Source organism: Setaria italica, chromosome IX, assembly GCF_000263155.2.
Source record: "Setaria italica strain Yugu1 chromosome IX, Setaria_italica_v2.0, whole genome shotgun sequence".
Lineage (NCBI taxonomy): Eukaryota > Viridiplantae > Streptophyta > Magnoliopsida > Poales > Poaceae > Setaria > Setaria italica.
In genome coordinates, this window is record NC_028458.1 from 54,607,742 (window position 1) to 54,630,738 (window position 22,997).

Consider the following 22,997-nt stretch of genomic DNA (forward strand, 5'->3'; position numbering starts at 1 on the left):
GTTACGTCTTCGTCAGTGATCCATGAGCCTATGGTCAGGTTGAACGCGCCAATGGCATGGTGCTGGATGCTCTCAAGAAGAGGTTGCATGACATCCGAAACACGAAAGGGGGCAAGTGCTCCAAGAACTTCCCAATGTCCTCTAGGGGCTCCGTACCCAGCCGTGCAAGCGTACAGGGTAATCACCCTACTTCCTAGTCTATGGATCCGAAGCCATCCTCCCTGCTAAGGTCATGTGGAAATCTTTAGCAGTCGAGCAGTACGAGGAAGGTGCAGTTGAAGAAATAAGATATTTAGACTTAGACAACCTCGAAGAAGCTCGTTGTTTAGCACTCATCTAGTTTGCAAGGTACTTGAGGAAATCCACCACTATCATGATCGCAACGTCAAAGAACGTTCATTCAATATAGGTGATATGGTCCTCAAGCGTATCCAAGACACCAAGGGTTTGCACAAGCTAAATGGAGGAGAGAGAAGAGGAGAGAGAGGGGGGCAACCAGGGAATAAGTGGTGAGGGGGACCACTTTTAACACTTTTAGCACATTTTAACACCCCCTCCATGTGTTTATGAAAAGAGGGGTGTTAAATTTTAACACTTCATCTTTAACACTTGTGTTTGGCAACCAAAAGTGTTAAAATCTGTTAAAAAGGGGGTGTTAAACTTTAACACCCCCTTCCCAAACAGGCCCTTAGATAGATTAAGGAATGATTCTTACAGCTAGCACCTGTCCCTAAATTGATGCTTTCTGATGCAACATGCCAACACCCAAGCCTCCAACCAACTGGAAGTAATAAAGGCCCTGTTTGGATACCCTGTGTTAAAATTTAACAAGTATTAAAGTTTTAACACTCTCAAATAGAGTGCTAAAGTTTAACACATTGGGATGTTTGGATGATGTGTTAAACTTTAACACCTTTGGTGGGAAATGACTCCATGCCCCCTCATTTATGGCCGGCGGAGAGAGAGGGGGGAGAGAGAGGGGGTAACCTGGAAAGGGGACCACTTTTAACACATTTAGCAAGTTTTAACACCTCCTCCATGTGTTTATGAAAAATGGGGTGTTAAGGATATCAAAGAGTAAAAAAAAAGGATGGAACTTTAACACCCCACTTTTAACACAAGTGTTTGGATAGGAAAGTGTTAAAAAGTGTTAAAAGTGGGGTGTTAAATTTTAACACTTCCTTCCCAAACAGGGTCTAACTCGAGCATGGGAATTGGGATGCAACCAAAACTCCAAGAGCCTACTCGAAAGAAGACTGTCCATGCGAAAACGTGACACCTAGCTAGTACATTTCCAATTGTTTCTCATGGAAGGGAGCCTATTCGGACCCTTTTGACCCCAAACCCCACGATGCAGCTTGTCTTAATTTCACACAATCCAATAATTAACCCTCCACCAGATTTTACAGATTGGGGAAGCCATGCACCATTTCATTAATGAACTGAGATCCCCGGGCCCAATTGGCGCGCGAGAAGCCATCATCAGTCTAAACGTTCTATGAAGGGGTCGTTTCTAGAGTAGGCACCCTCCATCCAAAACCTAAAGGGCAAGTCCCTCTCGAGCACGAAGGGAAACTGAGCACATCTTGAGGCCCTGTTCCCAGTATCAAGCCACCTGCATTGGTCTAATGGTCTTCCGTCTTCAAGCCATCTTGGCGTGCAGCACCATGGGGCGACACAGAACTTCATGACCTCGAGGATCCTGGCTCTCTTGAGAAAGAACTTGGCAAAATCCACATGTGCCTTCTGTCCTGAATACGATTGCAGCACGATGGTCTTGACGCTGTGGTCAAGACGCTCGACAGGCGCAGATGGGTCGCAGTGCACATCCTTCAGACTCCCCGTCCATTTGTTCCTAACGAACTAAAACTAACACCAACATATATATTATACAAGCTAGCAGTGGGTGGTGAATTAAGAGTAAAATAGAAACTGCAAAATTAGAAAATAATAATCCTACATTCGAAAAGGTTCAAGGACTACCGGTGCATTTTACTCATGAATTAAATCTGACAGTAAAAAATGGCTTGCAAGAGGAAGGTACCTTGGTCTTAAGCTTCTCCAAGCAAGGAAAGCTTCTTAAATAGGCTATGACAATCTTCAACTTTGGCAACTTAGGCATCTGTAATGCCAAGATCTTGACAGTGGAGAACTGCTCCATCAAGCTAACAGGAACCTCTGTATCCAAAACGTTCATATAAATAGTGAAATTCAGCTATCCCAAAAGGTGAGTATTACTTGTGGGGAAAAAAATGTATGTTTTCTTTAGCCTGTTATATGCACTGATGTGTTGGGCATAGTATTTTCACATTTTTGTCTATGCTTATAATTCCAATGAAAATCTAATAAATCGATTGACAACAGGGACATATAATTTCTTCCAATGAAAATCTAATAAATCGAGAGGGAGCCTTGACAACGGGTACTTTGTCCATATGAAGAAGTGGTGCGCCTAACATGACATCCAGGCGCGGACAAGGAAATAAAAACAGCTGCATCCTACTCCTTTTTCCTTCTACTGTAGTTGCAGTACCGATACCATTTCTAATCCAAAATGAATCAAGCTGTTGGTCACTTTCTCTCTACCTTGTGTGAATAAACATGCTGGAATGAAATGAGGAATTTGGATTTTTGCCATCGCAAATGTTGGACTTCGCAAATTTATCACCGCAAACGTTGGCTTCGCAAATTTACCACTTGAATCGTCGACAACTTAATTTCTTTATCATTTTCCCTATTTTACAGTTTTTATCTCCTTTTTCCAATTTTCAAGCATGTGAAAGGACTACAATGCCCTTGGTTCTCAACCTTATCTGATCAGCCCCGTTCAGGCCATCCTGACCATGCGATCGAGGAGCCCGACGCTTCTTTCCGATGCCGGCAGCCAGGCCGGCGTCCCAATTATTCCACGCGCCGGCGCCGGGCCGACATCGCCGGCCGTCAGTCCTAACACCGCCACCACCACCACCTACCTTTCCCATGCCGCCGTTGCCGGGCGTGCTCAGCCGCTGCCGCCAGTTCCAGCGAGGCATGATGCATCACTCGTGGCGGAGCACGAACTGCATGTGAGGATGAGTCAAAATCCCATGGATTGGGATCCATGCCGCTGGCCTGGATCGTGCTAACATAATGTATGTGAGGAAGGAAGTATATTTTCTCTGCCCCAGTAGCTCATGTACTAATTTTTCTGTATGGCATGATCGAAATTCGAAAGGATCTCCCGAGCCATTTCTGTAGGCCTGCCACTGGTTACCTCTCCTCAAATCCACAGTCACTGGGTATCGTACCCTTTCCCTAAATCCATACCCACTTCAAATGGAAAGGGTACGGGTAGAAAATTATATACCGATTAGAAATGAGGAGGATAGGGTATGGAGAGGGTACAATTAATTAATTGGATATGTATATATATGTAGCATAAAGTTAATTATTTATTGGATATGGATGGGATTGGGGAGGGTAAGAAGTTGATAATAATTATTTGGATTTAGGTGTGAACAAGGGTGATTTTGCCCATACAAGTGGCAGACCTAATGTGATTTGTGAATGAACCATACATCAACGACGTGAAAAGCAGAGATGAGATCAGCACAAAGTTATTTGAATGCTAAATGATAGTGATTATCCTAAATAATGAGTGATTAGTCTAAATAATTATACGTTTAGTAAGTAGCAAAATTGGTCACATGGATCGGGGGCATGGCCCCTCCCAGCCCCTTGGCTCCACTCCTGAGCCCGATGTGCTGACTCTCGGGGTTAATATTTTCGCCGGAGTCCGAACCACAGCACGCGCATGACTTCGCTTTCATGTCAGGTACACCAATGGCCACGCCGCATGTAAGCCGGATTGTGGCCCTTTCGAAGAGGGCTCATCCGACTTGAAGTCCGGTTGTAATCAGGTAGGTACTACTAATATTAGATCGATCAGCATCAACCATGAATGAATTAACCTCCTCCCCTTATTGCTTAATTAATTATTCCATCTCGATCCATCGGCTCAACGCTGATAACTACTGCCGACTTTAATGACAACGGTAGGCAGCGCGTCCTGGATGAGCACCGAAGGACGGAGCACCCGACTCGCCTCTACGCGGACGGGCATGGGCACGTCAACATGACTAGGGTCATGGACCTCGTTGGTTGTTCGACCTTGACGATGCACAGTACACATGATGATACTTGTGCACCAGCCTCGGCAAGGAGGCAATGCGGGCCATTTCCCAAACACGATCGCCAAGTCCTCCTATTTCCAATCTTTGACCCAAGAACAACTCAATTAACCCAGCGTCGTCATCATTGTGCCTTAGGGGTCTTGCTTCTTCTTTCTCCTCCAATCTCCATCCCTTCTTCCTTCTTCTTCTCCTTTTTCCTCTCAACTCATCTTTCTCCTTTAGTTCTAGTGGAGCTTTTGGGCGGAGGAGGAGGGCAAGTGCCCCTAGCAGCTGTACGTACAGCAGTGTGCTTAACTTGAAAGGTTTGTTCTACTAGGTCACAAAAAATCCAACCAACCGCTGCTCGTGGCGTCCTCTCCCTCCCGATCCAGCGCCCTGCCTCCGCAGCCACCGCCATGTGCAATCTTCTACCGTGGCGGCGCGCACTCCTCGTTGAGCAGCGCTACCGCCATAGTGCCCTCCCACTCCGTCCGCTTCACCTCTCCATAAAAAAAGATGGAAACGGATTGAATAGTGCCCTTACCACATCCGTTTCCATATTTTTAAAACAAATATGATTACGAATACAATCAGAGCGTCTTGCAAGCTAAGAAACTTTGAGGTTTAGCGCAGTTTTACAAACCCAAAAGGGATGCCTAAAATGGGATGAGCCTCAGTACTACATGGTGACTCGTGCCACTGACGAGTGGGCCATGCGTGATCATGACCCACGCGCCAGTGACACCGAGTCACACTGCAGTACTGCAGAGGAATCGTTTCCCGTGTTATACTTTGGGAGTGACCATGGAACACTTGGAATTCGGCAACAATGTTACTCTAACATACCATAGGCCATAGGTCAGCAGACAATGTTAATCAGACATGCAGATGGCACCTGCACGGCACAGCGTGCATCGTACTAAGCATTCATGATTCATGTATCGTAGTCGAGGAATCCGTCCTACTCCACCGCGCTGCGCATCTGCCGACGAACACCACGCGACGAGGCGCTCCTGATCCTCCCCGCTCCTCTGCTCTGCCTGCACGCTGCACCACACGTTGTTTCAGCTACCACTGCCAGGTTCACTAACCAAATCCAGGCGACCGGTTGCTTCAACCCAAACCCGAAGTTGGGCTGTGTCTGGTGCCGATTGCCGTGCAAACACATGCAAGATTGATTTCCTAGCATCCTCTTAGTACACCACCTATCCGGTTAAACGCTGTGGCAAGGTCTCGCGTCATCTTCAGATATAAACGTTACTCTCTCTGGTTTAAGGTAGATATAGGTTGTTTTAATTTTTCCCTAATAAAATTTATCCAACTTTAATCAAAATTGTAACTTTGCTCATAGCAACAAGTAGGCGTGACACTGGGTATCCATACCCTCTTTCCAAATCCACACCCACTTCAAATGTGGAGGGTATGGGTAGAAAATTATATACCCATTAGAAATGGGAAATGTTGTGTATGAGGAGGGCAATTAATCAATTGGATATGTATATATATGTAGTATAAAGTTAATTATCCATTGGATATGGATGGGATTGGGAGGGTAAGGAGTGGATAATAATTATTTGAATTTGGGTACGAACAAGAGTGAATTTGGCCATACCCTCCTCAGTAACATGCCTACATTTCCGTGACATGCCAAAGCAAGACTCTCATTGTCACTTTGGTGGATATTGGATGAGAAAGATGAAGAGTTCGACAAAAACTACCTTGCCTACAAGAAAAGGCCGGAGCTAAAGAAAAGGCCGGAGCTAAGTACTAACTTATCAGGAGGTGAAAAGTGGCATTTTGGTACGTTTTAGGCTTTATCTATCAGAATTGGCTGTTATGTATTTTGTTTGTATGCCTGTCGGTACTTCTACTGACACTCCTGATCATAATTTGCAAAATGCATGATGAGCTATTTACGGCTTCTGCTTGTTGCTGTCCTAATGGAAGTTTCAGAATATGCAGTTTTGTGACTTTTTAGATAGATTAACGTATGATTCTTTCACCTAACACCTACCCCTAATTGATGCTTTCTGATGCAACATGTACAACAAAACTCTAAGAATAGGACACAGGTGGCTCAAAGGGATGCTGGATATAACATCAATCTTCAGCTCTCATACACCAGACACCAATATCATCCTACAAGTATTGAAGCCTTCAGTCCTCTCCCTTCATCATTAAACTGTGGTCTTCTGTGTTCATGGGTGCAGCATCATATTGAGAAATAGTGATTTAGCATCAGGATACTTCCTCCTTGCCTGTCTCATTCAAATTTGTTCCCCTCAGTTCTGTAAATTATTCATGCAAACCGTATCATCAAGAGTTCATCACAAAAAGAAGGAACCCAATGAAGAGATTCTCATTCTTCATACCTCAAATCAAGTCCAGGTTTGTTTTTCAGGCCGTCTGGTATCTTGCCCGTGAGATTGTTGTTGTTCAGGTATCTGCCATTGTCCAGAGAAAATGCATTAGGCAAACAATGTATCGGGGTATTTTCTGAGGCACATTACGAACATGAGAAATGGAGTACTAACAGTTCCTTAAGATTGACGAGCTTTTCCATTGATGGGTTGATCGTTCCACTGAACTGATTGCCATCAAGGTGCCTTTTCAATGAGGAAAACCTTAGAATGGTTAGTAAAATTATAGATGAATTGTTCAAAACAAGTCAAGTATGCTTGAGCTTACAAGGCAGTTAAGGTGTGCATGCTGCTCATGTCAGGTATGGAGCCTGAGAGTTTGTTGCCACTGAGATTGCTGCAGCCAAAATTTCCTAGGCGTAATTAGAAGGATTGTCCATCCATTTTGTTCATACACTGTTTGCAGATATTAGCTTTGTGTATGTATATCTTACATGGTTTTCATCCCTGTCAAATTTCCAATGCTGTCGGGAAGCGATCCTGAAAGACCATGATTTTTTAGATCCCTGTATTGCAGAAAATCGGTCATATTAACGCAGAAATTATCAACAATTTGCCAGTGTTTTATTTTTACTGAATTGTTAATGCCGTTCTTTCCATTGTTACAAGAAGTAGAATACCAATGCATTGGCCGAATTTAACCAAAAAAAATATTTTTGCAGTTTGAACACCATCAACAGCCAATTAGATACGACCGTCATTGTAATCTGATGAGTACTTACAGTGACAAGACTCGCACGGGTGATCCCTGGGAGCATTCAACCCCAGTCCATGAGTGTTGCTGTGGCAAGCAAGGGTCTCCAGCCCAGTCGGGCGGTGGGTTCTTGAGACTCATAGCAAGATCTTCCATTGCAACCACTGCACGAGGGAAAGGCCTACAGCTTCTCATCATCCAGACATTTTATCTGACAGACCGAACCCCGCTGACAATGCTAGCTAGGTGAATTGAAGCCTTGAATCTGCAAATGCATACCATCTCTAGTGGCCGTCTTGCCGCCGAGCGGGACAATCTGGTAGATCTCCCCAGCGTTGATGAGCGGGCCGACGGGGGACGTCTGGTTGGGCGTGAGCAGGATCTCCGTCCTCCCTGACAGCTGCATCATGTTGGAGTAGACCATGACGCCGGCGGCGGAGGCGTTGAGCCCCCGGAAGAACTCCTTCCCGTTGACGGCGACGTCGAAGACGCGCCAGCTGTAGGGGCTGGCGGTGCGCGGGTCCTGGAAGTATAGCGCCACGTAGTAGGTCGCCGCGGGCAGCTCCGCCGGCGGCCACAGCACGGTGAGCTTCTTCCCCCGGCTGGTGGTGACCCCGGCCCTGAGCGCCTTGGCCGGCGGCAGGTTCCAGAAGTCGCCGGGCGAGATGGGGGAGTGGCTCTCCACGGTCGGGTTGGCGTCCGTGAACGGCGCCCAGTACCGGTTGTACTCGTCATCTGGATAGCTAGAATAGAATGCCAACCCACGTCACGTCAGGATTCCCCGCGGGCGGGACGCGGACACGGCAGCTGGGACGACGGCGCGGGCGTACCTGACGATCTCGCCCTTGCTGCCGAATCGGCTGCGCGCGACGGTGCTCATGGCGTACCTGCCGTAGTCGGTGGTGTTGTACATGGAGTCGTCGAGGTCGATGACCTCGAGCGCGGAGATGAAGGGGCTGGACGCCGTGTCGGGGCGGCGCGCCAGGCACACGCTCATGATCTTACCCTGCGCCTCCGCCAGGATCTCGAAGTAGGTGGACATGCCGCGGCGGTAGTTCTCCGTGGTGTTGACGGCGCTCCAACGCGTGCCGTCGACGATCTGGTCGAACACGGGGGGATCCTTGCCGCCGTCGAAGCCGCCGTAGAAGTAGGTGGTGCGGACGAGGTAGCGCGTGCCCTTGACGACGGGGAGCTCGTAGCAATACTTGCGCGCCGTCGCGTCGGGGAAGAAGCGCAGGGTGGCGAGCAACGGGAGGAGGTTGGGCTTGTTGATGGCCGAGGCGTTGCCGACGCCGATGAAGCCCTCATCCTGGACCCACTTGATGCTCCCTACCTGCACATCCTTGTCCGACCCGCAGCTTATGTAGAACCCTCTGGGTTGTGGAGGCGCGGCGGGTTGTTGGGAGGACGAGGAGGGGAATAAGGCGGCGGCGGCGACGACGAGGGCGAGGAAGGGGAACGTGATGCGGCTCGGCATCGTAATGACATGCTAGGATTGGGAGGACGGTGGAGCACCCGCGAAGGGGAGGCTCCGAAGGAGAAGAGGCGAAGAAAGGGGGGCCAGCCAGGGATGAGAGAAATGTTTATGGGCTGGACGGGCGCCGCATGCATGGCATGGCAGCCTGCACGACCGTATGGATGGATGGTTTTGGTTTGTGCTCAAATATAGCAAGGTTGAAGGGGTCTGTTTGGTGGCAGAATTAGTACGGGCGTTTCGGCGTCCCCTTGACCGGACGGCGACCGACGCGCGGTGAAGCGGAGACGACGACGAACTGACCCACCCATCAGCGTCCCAGGCTCCCAGCGAACAGGTGGGCCAACGAGATTGGGACCGAATCCGATAATTCTTTCTACCCAGCAGCCATGCAATCCTGGCCCAACAAGAAATAAAGCCCAGAAACAATCATAAGTCACGTGGCTCATCTCTCAATTCCAACCCGTAAAAACATTGAAAACCCACGCACGGACCAGGATCTAGCCCATAGATTCGATCACCAATGTATCCATGACCAGTTTGACCCATTGACCTGGTCAATTCCTTACATCGGTGTCGTCTAATAGGCGGTCTCATGCATTGACACGTAATCTTGAGACGATTCAACAGGCAACCCGTACAATGGGTTGTCCTATAAGTTGTCTGGTAGTGGTATATAATTTCTTAATTTGTGCATAAGAAAAATAAAATATTATGAGTTGCATGGCAACGATAACTCGTACAATGGTTGTTAAGTTGTCTCGTAGTCCTACAATTTAGCTCATGAGGTGGTTGTTTCGCGAAGCAACGACCTCTTTCTCTCTCCTCTGCATCATCAAAAATCCTATGTGGCACTGCATGAGACGACCTATGAGACCCATGACGTGTAGCAATATACTTGCCCTAATGACCTTGTCCAGGGTACCCGCCCCCAAGCGTTAGCCTCTAAATTTTTTCAAATTTTCACAATAACTTATTAGTTCCTGAAATCATTGACAAATCCCAACATTCATATTTCTTATGATATTCTCAAAATATTCCGTCACGCTACTTTTTCCTTAATTAATATGCCGGACGATCACATAACTCCTCCATTCAACTCCTATAAATTCATCTAAAATAAATCTCCATCCATCTAACCTAGTTTGGTAATTTATGGATTTATTTAGGATATAGTTTAGCCTCGAGCCATTTCACCAATTAAAGGTTTAACCATCATAGTTGGCAGTCAAACACCCGATAATTAGGTGGACCTATCTAATAACGCTAGTGTTTACATGCACTACCGATAATAAAGCAGCAAGTCGAGTTTGGGCTCAGCTCATAAGAGTTTTATGATTTTCTAAAAGTTTTAACCTTTGTTTTCTCACTAAACTTCTAATGTTAACATGTACACGTCATTTGAGAAAAGATATTTTCTGGATTTTTTTGACTCAAGATCAATTGCTCATGTACATCCACCTCTTTTTAACATACTCTTTTTAACATACTCTTTTTCTTAGGAGGCGTTTAGTTTCTCAAGCTAAAGTTTAGTCCGTATCATATCAAATATTTGGAGGCTAATTAGGAGGATTAAATATGAGTTAATTATAAAACTAATTACACAGATGGAGGCTAAACGACAAGACGAATCTATTAAGTCTAATTAATCCATCATTAGCAAATGTTTACTGTAGCAGCACATTGTCAAATCATGAACTAATTAGGCTTATAGATTCGTCTTGCCATTTAGCCTCCATCTGTGTAATGGGTTTTGTAAATACTCTATGTTTAATACTTTTAATTAGTATCTAAACATTCGATGTGGCAGGGGAACCAAACGCCTCCTTGCTGTGAATCCACTGCTCACAACACAGGTGTGCATCGTCCATCATCTTGTGTTTCTAGCATCGGGAGCCCCCTCCCTTTACCCAGTACTGTTCTCCGCAAAAAGTAATTTCGGTAGAAATTTTAAGGGGCTGTCTATTCTATAACCGAGTGTTCTACAGAAGCTGGGCACATGATCTTTTGATCCGTACGATAAAAGTTCGGACAGCTCTGGCTGCTTCTTCAACCTCCGGCCGTTTTTCTTTCATCAGTTTGCAGCCCTGTCCGTTGTTGCTCCCATGGCCGACGGACCTCACCAGCCCTGTCCTCAACCCCGCCCCGCCCATCTTCCTCGTCTCTGGCAGCTTCCCGCTGCCGGATCCGCCGCCACCACCCGCCGTCGCACTAATCCGGCTCCACCGAGCCCTCGCTGTAATGCCCCCGCCCACCCTGGCCCAACTGTCTTTCTTCACCACCGACCCCGTTCCCACCACCACCGCCAGTCCGGCCTACCACCGCCAGTCTTCCCTCTATGACCGGGAGGCAAGGATCCTCACCCCAAAACCCAAATCCCAAACCCCTGAGCACTAACTTCGCCGGAGACGGGAAAGATGACCCCCGCGTCGTGTTCGTGGCCACCCGCGCTCTCTTTGTTCGCGACGGCTTGTGGTGGCCGACACGGCGAACATCGGCTCGGATGCACGTTTTGTTTCAGTCGGCAGGCCTGTCCTGGGTTCGGCTTTCGACTGGCAATCAGTTAACCTTTTGGCCGTGGCCCGCAGTGAGCAGATGCTGAAGGTGAACTGAACCCCTGCATATGCTGATGCCGGCACCAGTGTCCCCTGACTGAACAGCGACGAATTGCTGCAGCTGCCGACGGCCAACGCGCACGGGGGATTGGCCGTGGCCCCTAGCTGCCTGTCTGCACGGCCTGTATCCGGACGGCACAACACCTCACGCCGACACGAGCAAAGTGGGACAATGAACTGGAACTGTAGTTATTCATTATTCAATCCATTCAAGTTCTGCTTACTCCTCTGTTGTGTATATGTATATACGAACAAAGAGAAAATCAAAGGAACCCACGAATCAAAATGTGGCGATCGAGCTCGATCAGCTGCGGCGGCCTAGCTGCGGCAGTCAGTCCCATTTCCTGGGGTCGGTGATGTTGATCTTCCAGTGCTGGTCGGCGAACCCGACCTCCTCCGCCACATGCCTGTCCCATGCGATCTCCACCTTCCTCCGCTCCGAGAGCCTGCATGGCCCTCGCATGGCCTCCCCCATCCGGTCGTACACCTGCCACCACCGCCTGTGCGCCTCGTCGCTGGCGTACACCCGCTGGTCCTCGACGTTCCAGTTGCAGTCGTAGTCCCTGTAGCACGTCCAGGGCTTCATCCCCAGGTAGTGGATGGACCACACCTCCGCCGGGTCCGCCCGGAACAGCCGCTCCTTGAGCGCGCGCTCGCCCGTGGTGTTGGCCCAGAAGTTCTTGAGGTAGTTGACGCGCCGCGGCAGCCGGTGCCACCACACGAACACCTCGTTCAGGAACCCCTGGTCGCCGCCGTTGTACGACCGCACCGTGCGCCGCTTCCGGATCAGCGCATCGAAGGTGCACGACGACGGCTCGATCACCATGACCCCCGAGTTGAAAAGGGACCCGTCGTTGCCGACGGCGGCGAGCTGGGGGAACCGGAAGAGCGCGTCCAGGTTGCGGAGGACGAGGATGTCGGCGTCCACGAACACGACGCGGTCGTAGTCGGAGAGCTGCCACAGCCGGAACTTGCTGTAGTTGTACTCGTTGTAGGTGCCCCGCGCCGCGCGAGGGTTGCGGATGCGCTTGATCTTGCGCGGGGTCCACCCGGCCGCCGACAGCGCGCGGAGCGCCGGCTTGGAGACGGTGTGGTCGTGGAGGAGGATCAGGTCGCGGGTGGAGCCCGCGCGACGGATGCTCTGCGCCAGCACGATCGCGCCGCACAGGTACGTGTCCGACGAGTGCAGCACCGTCGCGTAAGCCTCGCGCCGGGGACGACCGCCGGCCGGCGACGGCAGCTCAGCCGACACGTTGAACACCTCGTTGATGCCTGCGGCACGCATCTCGTCAAATTAACTAGATTGATCCATACATTAATTCAGTCGTAAAAAAAATTAATTCATCGAAATCGATGTGTCGATCCATCTAGCGAAGCCTGACCACAAAAAGAGAAGAAAATGCTGGATTGAAGTGTTCGTCAAGTCAAAACCAAAGGGTAACCACGAATTGGAAAAAGGAAAAAAAAGGCTTTGCGGCGGCGTTGCGTACGGTTGGTGATCCACCTGGTAGAATGCAGTAGCATGCAAGTATCACTTGGTGTGCAGTGCAGTGCCCAAGCTGGTGGCTAGCAGCTGAGTGCAGGGTGCCAGGGCAGCTCACCAACCGTAATCAATCGCCAATCGTGTCAGCGTATTCGCCCTGCCATCATATGGCGTATGTGCTCGATGGATCGATCAGACGGGTGGGAACGACCGAAAGGCCTCCAACCACGTACGTTAGGTAAAGCCCCAGTCTCTCCTGCCGGTATTCTAGTAACTTTTCTTTTTTACCAAAAGTTTATTTACTTCATTTACTACATGTGCAAATTGGATGTAAACACTTGTTATTTGTGGCTTGTTATCTGGCGATCCTCCTGTCAGGTTCTTGCAGGAGCTGAAATTGGTGTGCTGGAAGGCTCACACCTAGTGGCTCTATCTGTCTGCTTCTTGCAGGGACAGGTTAATCTGGGTTCTGTTTCTGATAACAACAATGAGTCAATGACACTACTGATGGATCCATCGATCACTACCAGTGGATTTCTTTCTTCCTGGCCTACCTTTAATCGTGGCCTATTAGCTCCAGTGTTATCGATCAGATTTCATTAAGTTGGGTAAGAATGTATGCATGGGGGCTACTGGTTCAAATAATAACAGTTTGTTTCTTCTTCTTCTAAAAGAGAGAGCGTTGAGTGCTGGTGAGAATAATCGTTTCATGCATTGTACGCCTTGATCGTGGCCTTTCACCACATCTCCCGACCAGATTCCTCATTTTGTTCTTGATGGCTTGCCCTACACACCCCCATTATACCGGCCGTCCCTACTGATCATATCATATATGCCCAAGATAAGCATCGTAGCTTGATGATTATGTGCTTTATTCCATTATGATTAGGTAGGATGTTATGTCCCTGACCCTAACACAGGTCTAGTAGCACATGTTCCCAACATTATTTGTTCCAGGCCCGATGTGCTAATGCTCTTATCGTCTCTAAAACTTTTTGCCCCTGCAAGGTATTGGGATTTAAATTTGGTCCATTTTTGTTAGCATACAGACCTTTTTGTGACGCAATTGTTGTTTGTAAAAAAAAAAAGCACAGCGCAAATGGAATGGTCGCCTAACAAGAATTTTAGCCTTACGTATACCATGAAAAATCTAGCAGCCATTCATAGTTTCATTATTAAAGAATAAAGATGTTTTTTAGGGCTATTAAAGAATAAATATGTTAGTGAAAGTTCAAATCAAGCAAAACTACTATACCCTGGTTTGTTCTTGGCCCTTTGCATAGATAGCAGTCATAGTTTCTGCTGTCCCAATCTTGTTTTACTAATTCCCTATGGATTTTTTTTTTCTAATTCTACTACTAGGAGCACCACAGGCTAGTAAATGATCCTAATGTGATGCACTATTCATGATGCATATCATCTATCTTGTTCGTACTGCCTGCTGCCTTTTCATGTTAGTTCGCCTAGGTGCAGCTAGATGCTTGGCACGACCTGCATGCATGGAGGGGGTGCAAAAGATGAAGCAGATCAGACACCACAGATCGAGACCGAACGTACCTCCTGCTCCCCAAAGCGGCAGCGCGAGGTTGCAGGATCCGACGGGCAGCCGGAGCTTCTCCTCGAGGCGCTGCACGTCGACCCTGTACATCCACCAGTCCCCCTCCCGGCCCACCTCCTCGTCGCAGCGGAACAGGTCCATCATGGGCTCGCACTCGCTCCGCAGCACGACGCGCACGGCCCCGCCGCCGTCGCGCCGGCCCTTGCGCGCCGCCACCTGCGCCGCCGCCAGGTGCACCTGCAGCCGGAACACGTCGCGGTTCCACCCGCCCGGCGCGGTGCGGTTGCACGGCAGCGACGCCACCACCACGTCCACGTCGCCGCCGTACAGGGAGAGGTCCGGCATGGGGAGCTCCGGGCAGGACGGCCCCTCGTCGTCCTCCTCCTCGTCGATCCACTCCGGGAACAGGTCCGACCACCGGAACACGTCGGAGACGCGCTCGAATTCCACCCGCACGGCCTCACCCTCCACGCCCAGCGCCAGCAGGTCCTCGTGGACGATGTTCACCAGGCCCATCCGCAGCCGGCCACGGAGCTCGTCGAACATGGCCGGCGCGCGCCCCGCGTTCACGATCCGCTCCGCCGCCACCACCTTGTTCGCCGCCACGCCTCCCAGCTGCACGTTCATGCACGCAACGTCAAGGCCGGGAGACGAAGTCTGCTTTCTGACGCGGCCGGCCTGCCGGCGGGCGGCGGCCGGAGCAGAGAAGAACGCCACGACGCGTACGTGCCGGTGGACGTACTCACCTTACCTTCCGTGAGAGCTGGGTGGACGGCGGGCAGGCGTCGTCGCGGAAGGTGCAGCGGACGAGGGAGGTGGCGCCGCTGTCGAGGAGGTACGAGTACTTGGGGTGGAGGAGGAGCGCCATGTACGCCAGGAGAAAGAAGGCGAGGAACGCCGCGTTGAGCTTGACGATGACCGAGGCCCGCCCAGGCGACTTCACCGCCTCCCCCGCCGTGGTCACCCCCATGCTGCGCCGCGCCGCACTAGTATATCTGTATATGTATATATACGGCGGCCGTTCACTCACCGGCGTGTCGTCGTCGTCGGGCCGGCCGGGCGTGCGGTCGAGCAGGCTAAGGCGAGGCGCGTGTTGCATGCGAGGGGTTATATAGTGGGGTGGCGTCCCGCGGCGCGGCGCGGTGCTGGGCTTGGGAATGGATTGATCGGGTGAAGAAAGCTGGGGGGTTCCGTGTGGGTGCGCGGCAAGGGTGTGAGGCGCGGCCAATCAGCGGTGGTTGGGCGTGGGGTGGCTCTGAAAGGACGGCTGTAACGAACGAGGGTCCACGTGTCACGGTTCATCCGGCCGCAAGGACGACTGGCCATGGCCTGGCCTGTCGCTTCACAGTGGTTCAATCGATCCCAGCAAGAATGATCGAGCTAGGGGGTACTACAAGTACCTGCACAAGAGCTAGCTCTTTCTTTCTTCATTCATGACGTACCTGGTGATCTGCCCTTGCAGTCATGATTTTTCACCATCCTAGATCATGTACAGTTTGTGGCCAGGTACACACTCCTACGACTATGATCATGACAATTGAACTTAACTTCACCTAGCTAGAGAGATAGCGTGCCCCTGCATGACTAATGAATGCTCTATGATCTATGTAATGTCCTGTAGCTGTCTGAACAGAGACAGTCGATTTTCTTCTCTCCAGTCGATCTATTTTAATTTCTTTAGTTGCAATGCATGTATCAATCAGTCGACACATAGCTCATTTTAGTTTTAGTGCCATTATATTGTAGCAACTCGGATCATCACTTAATTCAGTATCAGTCGAAACGCACCTAGCTAGCTGCATTGCAAGTAGCAGTATCCATGACATACCCTTCCTACCTTATTATGGTGGAACATCCATTGTTATTCCAATTTCGTCGATAAGCAAGCTTCACGCATAAGTACCCCATTAAAATACAGTGATCCCGGACAATTTAACCTCCATTTTCTGCATATACAATTCCGTCAGGTTGGTCACAGCCGCACAGACCAAACTGCAGGCGTCGGGATACGATCCGTTTGTTGGGTTGGTGCTTGCATCCTCCTCCAGAAGCCATTGCCGATCGATGTATAGATGCCTCTCGGTTTAGTGCTTTAATTTTTCAGTGATTTGGTCACGGTTTCATTTCCTTGGTGCTGTTCCTGATAGCAACCTGTCAGGCTCCCGATATGATCGCTGATGCCGCGTCCCCGTTGGCGCTTGTGCACCAAGGTACGGTTCGGTTGCCCGGGCTCGATCATGACCAGCAAGGACACCTGCATCCCCTCTTCCTCGATCGTCGGCCGCCTTCCGCGTAGCGCTGCTCCGGTCGGTGAGATCCTGGGCGTTCATTCCAGCTTCAACGCACCAGATCAAGCAGCTAGCATCAGGATTTAATTATCCGCACCGCATTGAGTTTTCATCACCTTACGCCTCGCCTGCAGGGAACGCAAGAAGGCTTTGTTTGGAACGCAGGAAATCGAAAACGCGGTTAAATGCAGCGGCCCATGGCATTTAGCATGAGCTCCAAAAACAGGGAAGTGGAAAGGAGTGGCTAGCTGATCGCTGATGCGGATCAAAATGGAGTAGTCGAGGGCGACCCTAGTGCTACTGGTACTTTATATTCTGCGCATTATTCAGGAACGAACAAAAAGCAACCGAGTTGATCATTACCTTGATTTTAACGTCTCGATTGTCTTGGATGTGCACGCGTACAGCTACAAATGATCCAAGAGCTAGATCGAATTAATGCCTAGGCATCGCACGTCTGTAACCATCACAATTATGGCGGAAATTCACTGGTCCTGAACTCAAGTGCTGCATCTGAATTAAAGCACACCACACAGATAACAAATCCTAGCTGAACCATTCATCATCCAGCATTCGAGCTATGATGATCTACAAGCACAGCATAGACCACTGTTGCTGGTCCAGTCTGATGTTATCTTCGCATCACTAGCTAATAAAGAGAGATTTAATTATTATCCTGAGTTCCTGGCAAAATGATGTTTTCTTTGCCGGTGCAATGAACGAGCAACAATGACCGGAGAAGTGTGTCAAACACAGAACTCAACTGAAAACGATGCTCAATTCATAGAAACTGCGTGCCCAAATCGCATCAGGTCAGGAGCTCCCATCCATGCTACAGGCGAACTCAAATCTGTTCCAGTGATGATTCGGGTCGTACATGCCCGTCGTGCTCACGCTCGTCCGTCGTGATTTTCATACGTGGAAAGACGACGACGCCCGGGTCGGTCGATCGCGGCGTTGGAAGGAATACGCATTTAGCAACGTGCAAAAGCAAACTATTAGTTGAACCGAATGCTTCAAAGAATCCTTTTTTTTTCCACTTTGCTTCGTCGTCTTCTTTTTCCCCGTTCCTTTCGGTATCCGGTGACACTTTCAGTAACTTTACCCCACTGTAACGTCAGGGGATTTGCGAGACCACGGATCTGCATGCTCAACATTCAAAGAGCCGTTTGGGGTATCAGAAATTGTGACGTTACGTCTCACCTGAATATAAAGAGCTTTAATAAGTGATTTGGAGCATAAGACAAGCACATTCAAGTTTGAAGTTCTATCTCAGTCTTGTGAAAATTGCTTACACACCACTTCTGATTCTTACTATATACTAGTAGCATCTTTTTACCAAAGAAACCACTATAACTGTTTGGTGAAAAATATGATCTTCTTTGGTGGTCTTTGGAAATTGGAGAGAAAAATGCTGTGCTTTGCTTGCACTTTTTATATGATGTTACCCTATCCCATACCCTACTGGTCCCATATATGTTTCTCTTTCGCTTTAGATGAAGTGTGTAATGGGTCTTGGTAAATGGCCGACAATATCTTTTTCGGAAAAGCTTCGACGAAAAGGAACATGTATGTACTATGCCAGGTGAATTTCAGAGTAGCACTTGATAAAATCTAACATGTCTAATCTTACTAGCTTCGTTGATTAGTAAGCTGAACAAAGGCGAACAGCATCTTTCTTTAATCATGCGTCGCTGAAGAAGACATGGCACAGACATTTGGAGTTATTAGGTTACATTACAGTCGTCAAAGATCTCTCTTGGCACCAATGTATGAGAAAACTAGCAGGGTACCCCGCGCAAATAGCGCGGCTAGATTTGTTGATTTTTCCTTTTAAATATCTTATTATCTCAGTCATTGTATATTTATGATCGGTCAATACATAATTTCTAGATTTTCTTGATGAATCTATCGAACACGGTTACTTATGCCTTCATGATTATGCTTGCACGTCCTTTATGTTGATCAATTCTTATTAGTTATCCTTAGTTTGGATAAACTATAAAAAAGAGTAAAACATGGAAAGTAGAGATTATGTTTTTCTTCAATTTGGACACTTGCAAATCCCTTCATCTGTTGCTAATATCCTGTACTTTTTCACATATTGTGCTTCTTTTTCCATTTTAATCTAAATTTAGTTATCGTAAATCATATTTTATATGAGTAATTTATTTAGGTCTTTTTCTTCACAGTACCATGATAATCTAACTACGTAATGATTTATTTAGATTTTTTACTAAAATAAAGTATTTATTTATATCTATTTGGTATATACTCTTATTTGGTTATTTTAACTTTGAAGCCATATGAAAACCAAACTGCTAATTTCAATTCTATTGTTTGCTTGGGCTCACCGTGCATCTTTAATTTTTTTTACTCAATTCATAATTTCTTAATTGACATACGGTTTTTTATACTATCATGAAAATATTTAACTCAAAAAACTGTTTGGAAAAAGAATAAGGAATATACCCTCAGGACATACCATAGTCCCACCTTCGTTACTGATAATCTCCTTGGCTCGGGAGAAAATCGATTTCTTCCTATGTTTCTCTATTTTCTATGCTTTCTTTCCATCTCACCAACGTGCACTGCTGCTTCATGCGTGCACCTGCAGCTGCAAAGCCTCTTTAACTTCCTCCCGATGCTTCACCTGGTCGTTCCTATTTCTTATATGTGCTCTAGTGATCTTTGTTCAGATTGCAAACAATGAAGGAATTTAAGGTGCAGCAGATTTCCACGACTCGACTCTATCATCACATCCACCAATTCTATGAGAACCAGTTCACCTTGGCACTTATACATTACACACTTGAAGTGATCGCTATAGGAGTGTTGTCTCGATCTGCGCTGTCTCTAACTCTAGTGTGAGACACCTTTGTAACACAATCACTGGTGAAATTGTTTTTTTTCTCATATTGTTCACTTCATCCTTGAGCATTTTGCAAAGGCATGCAGTATTCTTGTAGCCTTGCTTTCGTGTTCCAAAGACACAGACAACGCATGCAAAGTGGTATTTCGCTGTGCTGGTGGCATTGTTGGTCAATGTGGTTGTTCAATCATTCTCTTTTTCCAAAATTAGAGCGCCGCCATGTTAGGCATCTTGACATTTCTTTCGCCGGGTTTATTTATGTTACTCTTCGTGGTTAGCATTTATGCCACGTGGGTCCATGCAACATGGCAACCCGTGTGACAGATCTCATGTCGTCATTCTTCAGAGTGCGAGGCCTCACCTTACTCCTCATCCAGTCGGCCTGCCTTCTTCCATCTGGCTTCAATACTCCATTGGTCTCTTGGCTTACTTGTTTTTCCATCGGCGTGAGGCTAAGTTTTCATTTTAAATTGGATTGTACTCTTGTACTCTTCCCTTGAATAATCGACCCATTATAACATGCGCCACTAAGATCAATAGTAGAGATATTTATGTTTCTTTCACTGTTTAACGTGGTAATTTATAGTTCCTATAAATGAACATAGGTATTAAAATAAGTAATCTCATGTTTTTTTTCAAGTCAACGCCGAATATTGCCTTTGAATAACTTAACCTACTATAACCTACGTAACAATATCAATTGGTTTTATTTCCATTTCCAATCAAATTGTTGATCGTATACCTCGTGGACTCTTTAGTATTGATGTAATTAATCTACTACTATAACTTAGACCGTGACAAATCAAATAGTGTAGATCGTTCTTGTCTACCAATTAACAGGGGAATTTTGAACCCTTGAGAACAAACATGGTGGCTTATTTTATTTTTCAAGTATTAATCTTTGTGGGATCTGAATTTGCTTCTCAATATCAATAAAAATAAAAATAATCAACTTTTTGTTTCAAATTTTCATATTTATTAATTATATTTGCACAAACTCTTTATTTAGATATTTTGCTCCCCAATACAAATTGAAATCACATGCTCATTTCCTTAATTTTTTTGAAATTCTAAATTTATATATATTTAGTAGTTGTATTTGACATGGGCTCTTCGGGTTAGTCTAGACCATTAGATGTATATTCTTATATTTTTCTTACTCTCTGGGATCATGGTGACTTCTTTTAACACTATCGATTTATATCAAAATTCTCGCGTCCCAGCACTAAGTCCGTTCAATGCTAGGTCTTAAAAGACCTCAATGTCGTGTGCATGAACATGTAAAACAGGGTTTTACATGACTTCCATTTGTTGTTTCTTTTCATGCAATGGGCTTCGCCTTTACACTTTGGCATGCTACATACTCCCTTTTGTCTCATAATATAGCAATGTTTTTTATTCTAAGTCAAGCATTCTTAATTTTGACCAATAATATCTTTAAAAATAATTTATTTTAAATAGAAAAGTTACATGTTATGATAGTTGGTTTCATGATAATGTTATGTCATCAATATTTATATTTTTTTACTATTTAAAGTAAATGTTTGACTTAGAATAAACCTAAACATAACTATATTACGAGATAAGGGACTATATGGAAAAAGAAGCATGTCTTTCCATTTTCTCTCAAAACCAACTCCTTCCGTTACAAGCTTTAGGCCCTATTTGAGTTTTTCTTTCCGAAAGCTGGGGTCCATTTGGCAACCCAGCTTCTCTGAGGATGAGAGTGGCGACGAGGACGAGCAGGGGCCGGGCGATGAGGACGAGGCGGGGCCGGGCGACGAGCAGGGGCTAGGCAACGACGATGAGCAGGGTCGAAGGGAGGAGGGCAGCAGCCCGATGCGGATGGAGGAGGGTGGTGGCCCAAGTCGGGGCTGGGCGACGAGGATGAGCAAGGGCGGAGGAAGGAGGGTGGCGGCCCGAGGTGGGGCTGGGCGATGAGGACGAGCAAGGGTGGAGGGAGGAGGGCGGCGGCCTGACGCGGGATGCGGAGGGAGGCAGAAGAGGATAGGGTTTGACGGGGGATAAGGGTACCGAGAGGAAAAAGGAACGTACCGATTCGCAACATTACTAATGGCAGGCGGGTAAATAACGCCAGAAGCTCGTTTTTCTCTCCTTTCGAGCTTTCCATTGAACCGTGGCTTTCCATAGCTTTTGGCTTACGAAAAGCTAGGCTCGAAAGATTGCCGTTTGTTTGGACTTTTAGCTTTTGAAGGCGAGAAGCTAGCTGAAAGTCCAAATAAACGGGACCTTAGACTGCATGTGTTTTTTTGTTGCTAGCTGATGTGATCCAAGTAGACGGTTTTGCCATGATACTTGGTAATAAATTAATCCCCATGGTTAAACAAATGCTATTTCAATTACCGTGGGAACATGGAAATCAAGCTCAAGCAAGACTCATACGCGTATTGAGTTAGGAAAAGGAAAGCAACATTTTTTTAAAAAAAATTCCGGATTTATATTTGTATATACTATTTGCCGTATTCAACATGGACTCTTTGGCATAGCCTAAACCGTTAGATCTTCATAAAATTTAAAGGTGTATATTTTTCTCTTTTTTAATTAACATGGTAATTTCTAGACCATCTCGATAAACGTGGTAGCTTCTCCTAACACTATTGTATTAAGATAATAGATAAAAGGCTGTGGGATACAGTTGGTTGGCCAGTCCGATCCGACTCATCGGAGTCCCTCTAGAGCTCACACGATTAGAATGGCGAAAGAGAGATAAAAAGGTGAGAGTGAGGTCTACTACAGTTACAGGGGAGTAAGTGCTGAGTGGCAGCAGGGTTACAGAGTCTTGAAGCCAACTCCATGGCCAAACCTACCCTAACCCGCCTAGCCTTTTCTCCGGTTCGTTTTCCTGATCAGCATTCTTCTCCGTCTTCCACGTCGATGCTCGATCGCTAGAACATCGATCGGTCTCTCACCAAATCTTTGATGGTTTTCTTTGTCTTTCAGTTAAGAAAGTTTGGATGTAAAGCTTACTGGTTATTGCTACATCATTCCAATCAAGGGGAAAGAAAAAGGATGGATGGGGGACTTGACCTGCTGTGTGTGGATCAGGGGTTACCTTTGGTACTGGATGGTGGGAATCTTGTTACGAGTTGTGAACTGACTCATCTCACTTAAGGGGAGTGATGTGCACATGAGGCCAAATTCAGACAGGCCTTTTGTTTGCACTACGTACATCTGCAGGTAATCAGAGGAAGAAGATAGGTTCTTCAGTATAAACTGCAAGCCGTGCTGCCTCATCAGGAAAAAAACGAGACCAAAACTCTCTTCAATCTAGTTCCGTAGTACGACAAGAACAGTGGTCACCTTGCCTGGTTTGTCCACGGCCTAACCGACGAGACGCGACTCCACGCGCGCATGAGAGCCTCTTCAGCTTCACGGGCGGCCGCGACCTGCGGTACGGCGGCGGGCGTCAGGCCAACCACTG

General features: G+C 47.4%; 2 protein-coding genes across 3 annotated transcripts; both read right to left on the bottom strand.

Annotated features, from left to right (window-relative positions):
* Positions 1-6,237: 6,237 nt before the first annotated feature.
* On the bottom strand, positions 6,238-8,805 carry LOC101769483 (putative leucine-rich repeat receptor-like serine/threonine-protein kinase At2g14440). The gene is made up of 8 exons (XM_004985400.2): positions 8,096-8,805; positions 7,545-8,008; positions 7,294-7,429; positions 7,006-7,077; positions 6,840-6,908; positions 6,686-6,757; positions 6,524-6,595; positions 6,238-6,439 (listed from the first exon to the last, which is right to left on the bottom strand). Exons 1-8 carry the CDS (start codon positions 8,740-8,742, stop codon positions 6,415-6,417), a joined length of 1,557 nt encoding a protein of 518 aa, XP_004985457.1. The 5' UTR covers positions 8,743-8,805; the 3' UTR covers positions 6,238-6,414.
* Positions 8,806-11,519: 2,714 nt separating this feature from the next.
* On the bottom strand, positions 11,520-15,508 carry LOC101769886 (UDP-glucuronate:xylan alpha-glucuronosyltransferase 2). 2 transcript variants are annotated; one of them, XM_004985401.2, is made up of 3 exons: positions 15,147-15,508; positions 14,395-15,010; positions 11,520-12,626 (listed from the first exon to the last, which is right to left on the bottom strand). In XM_004985401.2, the coding sequence occupies exons 1-3, from the start codon at positions 15,492-15,494 to the stop codon at positions 11,686-11,688; spliced, it is 1,905 nt and encodes a 634-aa protein (XP_004985458.1). In that variant the 5' UTR covers positions 15,495-15,508; the 3' UTR covers positions 11,520-11,685. The 2 variants fall into 2 exon arrangements, with proteins under 2 accessions (XP_004985458.1, XP_004985459.1); XM_004985402.3 differs by having other exon boundaries at positions 15,142-15,506.
* Between the last annotated feature and the right edge of the window lie 7,489 nt (positions 15,509-22,997).